This window comes from Miscanthus floridulus, chromosome 14 (genome assembly GCF_019320115.1).
Source record: "Miscanthus floridulus cultivar M001 chromosome 14, ASM1932011v1, whole genome shotgun sequence".
Taxonomy (NCBI): domain Eukaryota; kingdom Viridiplantae; phylum Streptophyta; class Magnoliopsida; order Poales; family Poaceae; genus Miscanthus; species Miscanthus floridulus.
The window spans coordinates 40,800,664-40,811,757 of NC_089593.1; the positions used below are offsets into that span (position 1 = coordinate 40,800,664).

The 11,094-nt window shown below is 52.0% G+C and overlaps 1 protein-coding gene across 1 annotated transcript; it reads left to right on the forward strand.

Moving 5' to 3' along the window:
• The first annotated feature begins 4,278 nt into the window (after nt 1-4,278).
• On the forward strand, nt 4,279-10,252 carry LOC136505833 (receptor protein kinase-like protein ZAR1). Its single transcript, XM_066500974.1, has 2 exons — nt 4,279-6,043; nt 9,146-10,252. Exons 1-2 carry the CDS (start codon nt 4,483-4,485, stop codon nt 9,892-9,894), a joined length of 2,310 nt encoding a protein of 769 aa, XP_066357071.1. The 5' UTR covers nt 4,279-4,482; the 3' UTR covers nt 9,895-10,252.
• Nucleotides 10,253-11,094: the final 842 nt, after the last annotated feature.

The following is an 11,094-nucleotide window of genomic DNA, read 5'->3' on the forward strand; positions in this document are numbered from 1 at the left end:
CGGCGTCGGCCCCGCAGCGGCCGCGGCCTCGCCCCGACCCGCCCCAGCGCCGTCGCTGCCCCGCCCTGATCCGGCGTGCCCCGCTCCGTCCGCCGTTCGCCGTCCGCTGGCCCTGCATCGCCGTCCTCGCCGCGCCGTCCTCGCCTCGCCGTCCTCGCCTCGCCGCGCCGTCCTCGCCTCGCCGCGCCGTCCCCGCCTCGCCGTCCTCGCGCGCGCCTCTGCTCCACGTCCCCGCCTGCAGCAGCACTACAACACTCAGATGCAGAACATGGCCAGCTTCTTCCAGTCCATGCAGACGCCCGGGGCGTCTACACCGCCTCCTCTTCCAATGTTCGCTCCACCGCCTCCTCCTCCAGAGTTTTTTCCTGTGCCTGCTCCTGTCGCTCCTGGAGGGACCCCGGTGAGTATATTGACTCTTGCTTTAACTTGTGCGTCCATGCTGCAGATACTAATGACATCACTTGGCGTTTAACTTGTGCAGGTACAGTCGGCGGGTTCGAACCCGTCTCCTGGAGGTCCCGGCCATCAGATGATGTCGTATCCACCACCTGCACCCTATCCACCGTATCCACCTCCGCGTGGCCCTCCTCCGACGTACTCGTGGCCGCCGGTGCGCGGAGGGTGGCAGTACGCGCAGGCGCCTCAGTTTGGTCCAAGGGGGTTTCCGTGGGCAAACCCTGGGGGCTCTGGGGGCGGAGCGGACGACGAGACCGGGGACGGCGCGACGAGCTAGGTACTTGTCGATTCTGTTATCATGTATCCACCGTATCGTCGAAGTTGTTGTCATATATTTCTTTTCTTCGTTATGGACCTAGACTTGTTATGTTGAACTTCGTGTGATGGACGTCGACTTGTGGTGTTCGACGTGTTGGACTTCATGTGATGGTTGTAATGCACTTGTGTGGTTGTTATTGTGACATATATGTGAGATATATGTGATGTTGTGCGTTATTGTGATATATGTGGTGATGTTGGCGACAAATGTGATGAAATTGTGATATAAATGGTGCTACCGGTGCTTCTGGTGAAATTGGATTATAATTTGTGATTTTGCAGGGTTTTGATGCGAGAAAACAGAAAACAAAAGCAAAAAAAAAAATTGGCAAAGCTGGGCAAAAAAACCCCAGGACAGAGTCTTTGCCGACTGCAATTGGAGGCAATCGGCAAAGAGGTCAAATCTTTGCCGACTGCAACTCCGAAAGCAGTCGGCAAAGAACATTTCAAAAAAAAAATATTTTCTTTCTTTGCCGACTGCCGAGCTGGCGGCCAGTCGGCAAACAATTTTTGAAAAAAAAATTCTTTGCCGACTGCCGAGGAACCAGCAGTCGGCAAAGCCTGCCGTCAGGGCTGACGGCGCCACGTGGCTATGCCGACTGCTGGCGTGGCAGTTGGCAAAGGATTTGCCGACTGTGTGCCACGTGGCAGTCGGCAAATCCGCCTTTGCCGACTGCTCTTTGCCGACTGCCACGTGGCTTTGCGATCGGCAAAGCCTTTGCCGACTGGGTTTATGCCTTTGCCGACCGGGGCAAGCAGTCGGCAAAGAGGCGTTTTCCTGATGGCGACGAACTAATCCAGCCAGCAGGGTGCACAGCCGAAGCGAAGCGAGGTTACCAACTACCAAGGCACCCAAGAAACGGGCCGGGCGGCGGTGGTCTAAGCATGATTAGGCCGGCGCGCGATGTTATCTGCCTGCAGGCGTTGGCTCTCCGCAACGTCCTTTCATCATGCCCCTAGCTAGGCGGCACACGTACGGCATCACCTGTTGGTGCTGCTACTACTAGTAGCATACTTATGATTTGAGCTCATGCACGTCGCTCTCTCCTTTGGCCTTTGCTTCCCTTCCACTCCCAGCCTCCTCCTCCTCCTGTCGAGACATCTCCCACGTACAGTACAGTCCATACCGCGCGCCATGAGCTCCATTAGCAGCAAATGCTTTGGTGGCCCCAGCCAGCCAGCCCCATCCCACCATGTATCTTCTCCACCTCCGATCCACGCATGCATAACCACTTCCTCACTAACTTGGCAAAGGAAAAATATCAATCACCACTACACTAGCATGCACTACGTTTTCAACACCTAAAGTGTCCACTTATTACAACTGGAAAAATGCATGCCCCCAATTTCTCGCTCATGGAATTAAAAAGGAATAAAATCTGCACGATCACATCGGCACGTATGCCCTGCAGAGAACTGCATATATATTGACTCCTCGATCTTCTTCCGAATTATAGTTTACTTTGACTCTGTTCTAAAAATAAAAGAAAATATATAATTTTGATCAAATTTATAGATGAAGACACCAATATCTAGAATATCAATTTACTCTGTTTAAATTCTATGTGATAATATATTTTTATAGAGCATTCGTTTGAACTCGTAGCCAGTACTATAGAAAGTAAGATGGTCATATCCCATATGACGTTAATATTAATGTTAGTATTTTTCTTGAGAAGAGGCAATATAGTATAAAGATGGCCAATATAATGTGATGTTCTTGAAGACCACAGTTGAAATGTATTTGCAAAACGCAAGCAACGTCTGGAAATCAACAAACGAAATCATGGATAAAGTAGCTATAATTCATATCAACGTTGGGGGTTGGGGGGGGGGGGGGAGATGTTGGATCCTCAACCTGTTCCGCCTCTAGTAGCCGCGGGCATGAAGCTCTGATGAGACTCTACACAACCACTCCACGTGCACACCTTAGCGAATCGAATTCCTCTACATCACATCCGTCGTCCTTGCCTCCACCTATGCACCACCCCACTCTGTCGCCAGCTACTTTGAGCTCGAGGAAGCCTAGGAGGCTCGCTAGACCCCCAAAACAACTACTCCCAAACCTTGCTCCTCATCAGAGACACTTAGGGTATATTTGGATCCTTTACCGAACCTTACCTAACTTTGCTAAGCCAGAACATGTGTTTGGTAGTGGATGAAAAAATCATGCTAGGCTAGCTTGCCTCTTTAAGCAAGGAAATCCTTGCCCAGGCAGGAGAGCTAGATCGGCTCTCACACACCGGCAAGGCAAGCAGGAAGCGCATCCTGTCCACTGAGCAAAACAACCAAACAACTAGTTTTAATTTGAGCTAGCCTTGCTTAGCCTCGCCTTGTCTACTAGCCTGGCTAGGTAAAATTGGGCAAAAAATCCATGCAACAAAAGGACAAAGTTGTGAGTTGTGATGTTACGGGATCATAAAAAAGAATAATATTATTCCCTCCATTCCGAATAACATTTAATTTTTTTCCTCCTAAGACAAGCTTCTCTAATTTTGACCGTGTTTCGTAGAAATATATATTCATATCTAAAAAAAACTCGGTCTGCGGTGGGCAGTCAGCCCCCGTAACTTTGTGCTTAAGGTAGAAGACCTCTCACATAGGTAGAAAAAAACCCCGAACCCCATGCCCCGCCCTCACACAGGGTCCGCTACCCTTTGAGTGGGCCGGTCCATTTACTTGTGCTTTGAGAAACACGGGACACGTGAGGTGATTTTTTTTTTACCTCCGACAGGCGAACGAGCACATCCGCCGGGGCTCGAACCCTGCACACGAGGGTGCCGACCGGATATCCTAACCATCTGGTCATCTATAAGTTCACATAAATTCTCTATCAAAATATACTGTATGAAGAATGTAATGAAATAATTTCTGATGTTCTAGTTGTTGGTGGATTTCTCTACGAACTTGGTCAAACTTAGTACAAAGTCAAAGCAAATGGAACAGAAGGTGTACTAGGGCCGTGTTTAGATGGCCACTGAATCGGCACCGCCGAATTTCGTTCATACACTGTAGCTACTGTAGCGTTTGTTTTTATTTGATAATAATTGTCCAATCGTTGACTAATTAGGCTCAAAACGTTCGTCTCGCAAAGTACAACCAAACTGTGCAATTAGTTTTTAATTTCGTCAACATTTAGTACTCCATACATGTACCGTAAATTTGATGTGATGGGGAATCTTCTTTTTGCATAGTGTCCAATTCTAGAATTTGAGGGAACTAAACATGGCCTAGATAAGAAAATGGAGTGCCAATGCCAGGGTCACTGAGACTGTGAGAGCAAAGGATTTCCCATTGCAGAATTGAATACAGTGTTCTCTCATTTTGTCGGGAATTAAAAGCAGTTTCATTATCCACCTGGCCTTCTTCGTCCATCCTCTGGTTTCCAAACTCTAGAATCCAACTCTGTACTGACAGTTTTCCCACATGACAAGATGCCAACATAGCCTTGCCTGCCTGCCTGGTGCCTGCCCTCCGGCAGATCTATAACCTTCCCAGCCTCTTCTTGACCCTCCCTCTCGCACGCATCCTGCCAATTAGCCAGCGTTCCATTGGCCTCTGCCTCCCTAACTTCCCCTGCCGCACACCACTGACTGACCCAACACACGTACACTAGCTTAGCTAGGCATCGGCAGCTTCACAAACACACCGAAGAAGCAGCGGCCAGCAAGTGCCGTGTCAGTCAGCCGCTAGTAGCTAGCCTAGCTAATGACCAAAATTCTCCTCCTGCTGCTGCTCCTGGCATTGCCGCCGCCGGCAGCCCTGGCGCTCACCGCTGAGGGCCTGGCGCTGCTGGCGTTTAAGGCGGCGGCGACGGACGACCCGTACTCGGCGCTGTCGCGGTGGTCCGAGTCCGACCCGGACCCGTGCGGGTGGCCGGGCGTCAGGTGCGCCAACGCCTCCTCGTCCTCCTCGGCCCCGCGCGTCGTCGTCGGCCTGGCCGTGGCGGGCAAGAACATTTCCGGGTACATCCCGTCCGAGCTGGGGTCGCTGCTCTTCCTCCGCCGCCTCAACCTCCACGGCAACCGGCTGTCCGGCGCCATTCCCGCCGCGCTCTCCAACGCCTCGTCGCTCCACTCGCTCTACCTCTACGGGAACCGCCTGACGGGCGGCCTCCCCACCGCCGCGCTCTGCGACCTGCCGCGCCTCCACAACCTGGACGTCTCCGGGAATGCACTCTCGGGGGAGCTGCCGCTGGACCTCCGCGGCTGCCGCAGCCTTCAGCGGCTCGTGCTCGCCCGGAACGCCTTCTCGGGCGAGCTCCCCGCCGGCGTGTGGCCCGAGATGCCCAGCCTGCAGCAGCTCGACCTCTCCTCCAACGCCTTCAACGGCTCGCTCCCGCCCGACCTCGGCGAGCTGCCCCGGCTCGCCGGCACGCTCAACCTCTCCCACAACCGCTTCTCGGGCGTCGTGCCGCCCGAGCTGGGCCGCCTCCCGGCCACCGTCACGCTGGACCTCCGCTTCAACAACCTCTCAGGGGCCATCCCGCAGACGGGCTCCCTCGCCAGCCAGGGCCCCACGGCGTTCCTCAACAACCCCGGCCTCTGCGGGTACCCGCTCCAGGTACCCTGCCGCGCCGTCCCGCCGCCCACGCAGTCGCCGACGCCGCAGGCCACGACGACCCCGCTGCCCTCCTCCACCGCGTCTGCCTCCGACCGGCACCAGCAGCCCATCAGGACGGGCCTGATCGCGCTCATCTCCGTCGCGGACGCCGCCGGGGTGGCCCTCGTCGGCATCATCCTCGTGTACGTGTACTGGAAGGTCAAGGACCGGAAAGACGACCACCGCGGGTGCCGCGACGACGACGGCGACTACAGCACCAAGACCGGGCTCTGCCGCTGCATGCTGTGGCGGCACGGCGGCAGCGACAACTCGTCGGACACGTCGTCCTCGGGAGACGACAAAGCAGGCGACGGAAAGTACAGCGGCGGCGGCGGCGGCGAGGGGGAGCTGGTGGCGATCGACCGCGGGTTCCGCGTGGAGCTGGACGAGCTGCTGCGGTCGTCGGCCTACGTGCTGGGCAAGGGCGGCAAGGGGATCGTGTACAAGGTGGTGGTGGCGAACGGGACGACGCCCGTGGCCGTGCGGCGGCTGGGCGGCGGCGGCGGGGGCGCGGACAGGTGCAAGGAGTTCGCGTCGGAGGCGCGCGCCGTGGGGCGGGCGCGCCACCCCAACGTCGTGCGCCTGCGCGCCTACTACTGGTCCGCCGACGAGAAGCTCGTCGTCACCGACTTCGTGGGCAACGGCAACCTCGCCACCGCGCTGCGTGGTAAGCTACCCACCCACCGATTGCTCCATCATTCATTGAATCCCCTGCATGCTGCTGCTGCTCGAAATACTAGTAGTTTTTTTTGGGGTAGGTTTAGATGCGATTTGCGTTTGTTAATTGCTGGCTGATTTCTTGTTGGAGAAACGTGGTAGATGCCGTGGATTATATTGGATTAATGCAGTGATTATATTCGAGTTGGCAAATTTTGCTCACACAAGTCACAAGAGCACATGCCACGTCCATACAAATTAAACAAGAAACAACCTTAGTACTAGTACCGGATACTGATTAACCAGCCGTCCTGGAAATGTAGGATGAGCGAGAGCGACATGCAAAAATGTTGAGATCGATCAAACCCAAGCGCAATTGGAGTAATTGCAATATATATGCAACATTTAATTTATGTGATTCTAGTTTGAATTTTTTTCATAATAACATATAAACGCGGTTGAGATTGACAATATGTACCACATTAGAATGACCGTACCTCAAATTAATTCCTCACCCTCGTCTTTATTATTAGCGATATGTATAAGCTTTCCCATCGTATTAGGATGGTTAATAGAGAGCCGGCCATGCCCAAGGACGACGCTATGCAGAGAATGCTCAGCGTACAAGCCATGGCACAGGTACTATGAGCAATTTATGACCCTTCGTAGCACTAGCGGATAATGTACAGGGTAGGCTATACTGTACGTGGTGTGTTTTAGTCCACTAGCTAAGATTTGGTCACACAACGTTGTCCACTATACTCCCACTGCACAACTGAATTTAAGTCAGCTTGGTTTATACAATTTGCAGAGGACAACTCATCTAGTATTATAAGAAGGTAAACCATGAGAATATATATACCTTGAGAGTGTGAGTGACTGGCCGAGCATTTTTCTTCGAAAAAGATACCTTTGGTGCGTGTTTTTTCATTAAGATAAAATGGCTAGTTCTAGCTAGCCTTGCATCTACCTTACTCAGAGTGAGGGTGAATTACCATCCTTAGGAAGAAAAAGACGACATTACTCCTGTAAGAGCGTGAGGAGACCACTCACTCGTCCACGGTCCACTCCCACGGGAATGCACTGCGACGAAAGCTTCCAAAACCTTCGCTGAAGAAGGCACCCCGTCCTGTCCCCCCTGGCTGTTGGACCACGTCACCACGCTCTCTGCTATACAATCTGCATGCGATGGGTGCATGAATGCATGCATGCTGGACATCGATCTTTTTGCGGCTGGCTGGGCCTGCTGTCCTGGTCCTGGATGGGCGCCTGCCTGCATGCATGGTCCTTGGTGACCATCTCCGCTTCCCTTGTGAGTTGTGAATGTGATCCTCGGCGGTGCTCTTGTGACCATCGTCTTTGAGTTGCCCAGAACCTACTACTAATAACAGGCAACTGCATGCTGTGGTAGCGAGGCAAACTGGCAAACTGCAATGCTGAACCCAGTTGGCATTTTCCCCTCTTCTTTGTTGGAGCCGCTCAGCCGCTCAGGTACGGTTCGAGAAAAATCAGTTACATGCCAAGCCACAGAATTTGCATTTGCATATATTAATTAGCAGCCTAATCCTATGTGAGTAAGCAAGATCATTTTTCACTCTTCGGAAGCACCGGTGCATTCAGAAACTCTTAGAAACCTGGCGATGGTTGGTTGCTTAAGCCATAAGGCACCGTACGTAGCTGCTGTTACTGCAATGCACCATATTTTTGCATATGCAATAAACGAGGGAAAAGGAGAAAAAGTGGTGCGCTTCGTTAACGCTAATGTTCGACAAAAGCTTTACACCAAATCATACCCAGCTGACAAGCTACAAAGCCTCTTTTCTTTTCTTTGCCTTTTTTGCTCACTCAATTGGGCACCAACGCTGACAGACCAAACAAAGGGCTGCAATGGAAGGTCCCTTTTCGTCCTCCCTTTCCACCGTCACGCAGACCGCAGAGCATGCAGCCTGTTCATTTGGCTGTGACTTGTCGTAAACGATCGTAAATTTCTAGCTGGAACAGTATTTTTCTCTCACACAAACCAGCCAGCAGTACTTCTTCACGAACCAGCAACGATATGAACCAGCCAACCGAACAGGCTGCATGTTGGTCGAACAAACAGAGGTGCCAAACCGAAAGTGAAAAACAGAGGCCTTTCTAAGCCTGACGAAACCTTTTGTCACTCTGATGTCTTAACAGCATGAATATTCTCTCCGGCCGATCTCGTGCTAATTAATCTACGTACAAAGAGAAATGCGTAAAGAATGTGATGATTGAGCATGGGCAACACTGCCTAGGCACGCCTGGGTAAATGCATCATTAGAACCCCTTTTTTTTCAACGTGCTTAATGATGGGTGTCGATCAGCACTGGGGTGCTCAGGCTGGTGATGCCAGATTTGGGGGCTTTTTGGGGCTAATGGGACAAAGGACAGCACCTTTGCATTGCATGCATGCTAATGAGCCTTTAGCCTGGGAGATACAGATACCGTACCTTAGCTAGTGTGTGACTGGCGTGGCAATGGTTTGTGAGGTGCTCCTGCTGTACACGTAATAATGGTTCACTTGGGCACATTGTTGGTCACCGACTGACGTCTTCCTTTCTGAAAGTTTAATTGTTCACTGTCCTTTTAAACTTTCTGAAAGCGAGATGCATGCGGTGCTCATGAACAGTGAGTCGACAGCCATGGCACGGCAGGGCTGTACTAGGTTTACCGACAGCCACAGCGCCAGGCAATGTGCACTGCACCTTCTTTGATTATGTTCTCGGCCCGTTCGTTTGTTGATTTATCAGCCAGCCAATAGTATTTTTCTCTCACAACAAGTCAGCATCAGTCGGGTTTATCAGCCCAGAAACCAACCAGCGAACGACTCTCCGTTGGATGGAATTGATGCACTGTAGTTTTCTCATGGTTGTTAGTTTCGATTTTGCTTCGATTTACCATCGTGTAAAAAATATTTGCAAAATTGGAAATTACGATGTGAAATTTGCATGCTTTTTCATCATATACAGAAATGTTTTTGAGAAAATAAAACATCACGGATCATTCAGAAACTGAAGTTCCAATGCGAAGCTGACTCCTGATTCCTGACTGAATGCGTTGACCGTTGACTCTACTTCTCTCTCCCTTTCAGGTCGGCCGGGTCAAACCGCCCTGTCATGGTCAGCGCGGCTGAAGATCGCACGGGGCGCGGCGCGCGGGCTGGCGTATCTCCACGAATGCAGCCCACGGCGGTTCGTCCACGGCGAGGTGAAGCCATCCAACATCCTCCTGGACGCCGACTTCACCCCACGCGTCGCCGACTTCGGCCTGGCCAGCCTGCTCGCCGTCGCCGGCTGCGCCCCCGACGGGCCGCCCTCCTCGGGTGGCGCCGGCGGGCTCCTCGGCGGCGCCATCCCGTACGTCAAGCCACCGGTGGCGCCGGGTACGGGTCCTGACCGTTTTGCCGGCAGCGGGTACCGCGCGCCGGAAGCGCGGGCGGCCGGTGCGAAGCCGACGCAGAAGTGGGACGTGTTCTCCTTCGGGGTGGTGCTGCTGGAGCTGCTGACGGGGCGAGGCCCGGCGGCCGACCACGCGTCGCCGTCGACGTCGGCGTCGTTCTCGGCGCCCGTGTCCGGGTCGACGGCGACGGACCGGTCCGGGAGCGGGGAGCACGGCGGCGGCGCAGTGCCGGAGGTGGTGCGGTGGGTGCGCCGCGGCTTTGAGGAGGACGCGCGGCCCGTGGCGGAGATGGTGGACCCGGCGCTGCTCCGGGGCCCCGCGCTGCCCAAGAAGGAGGTGGTGGCGGCGTTCCACGTCGCGCTCGCGTGCACGGAGGCCGACCCGGATCTCCGCCCACGGATGAAGGCCGTTGCCGACAGCCTCGACAAGATCGGATCATGAGTACAGTGCTGGCCGTTGCCGGCGGCCACGGATGAGGCTAGCAGACACAGGAGCTACACAAAGCGATGCTCACCCAAGGTCATTTATATTTTTATGACTTTTTCCTTCTTCCCCATTTTCTCTTTCTCTTGTAATTCAGTTTTTTTTTTCTTTGCTGTGCTCTCTTGCAATTGGCTGTTTGTAATTTTTGGTAATTCTTTTGGGTGCAATTGTTCATGATTTCCGTAATGGTATATAGAGAGAGATATGTAGGAGAAAGGGTATTTCCAGCTTAATTTTCAGTAGATATGTAGGATGTGTATCTTGTGAAGATTCAGAAGAAGTGCTACTTTGTGGTGTCCAGTAATTAACTAGAGGGGAACGTAGAGCGATGAAATTGAGAGATGTGTCTTGAGTGGCCACTTATAATTACTTACTAGCAGGAACCCCGTGCAGTTGCTCGGGCTAGCAAGCATAAAAATGTAGCATGAGATGGCAACAGTAGCGTATAAAACTGTTCTAAAGTTTGCAGATAATGCAAAGCACACAGTGAAGAATAGGCACTGAGTAACAAACGGGCCAGATAAATGTATGTGATTGTCTGCATAAACCATAGAGCTAAGCAGCGAGTGGACAGGAGATTCTGTAAAGCATAATCATAATATTAAAGCTAACAAAGATGGCAGAAATTAGGAAATAGACACACATATATATTTTGGAAGAAAATCTATTTGGGCAAGTAACAATACGTAGGCCAAAGGACCTATGAATGTACAGGTACTGAAACTTTTAATATCTTTGCGCAATGTGCATATGAACCTATTTCTGCAAATTCCATTCTTCCATTCAAATCATGTACAGAAGGGTACTGTAGGTAGGTTTATACTCTGAAATTCAGCAGCAAGTGTAGAAGTAGAGAAAATATTCACAGGAACAGCTGGCAATCTGTCTGAGCTATTGCCTACAAAAACAAACTACCTCAGTTAGAGGGAAAACATATTTTTTTTCCTAGGCTGGGCATATAAGATGGGAAAAATACTAACCTTGTCTATGGATGGTAGGTCTCAGCTCCATCTTCTGGAACTACAATGCACCATAGTATGGTCATGTAGAATTCTGCAATCTCGGGCACTCTTAAAAAGAAGGCATCAAAGCAAACTGAAGTTCTGTAAGGCAACTAAAAAGAAACCAATCTGAGCTTCATCACAAAGAAATGGATGT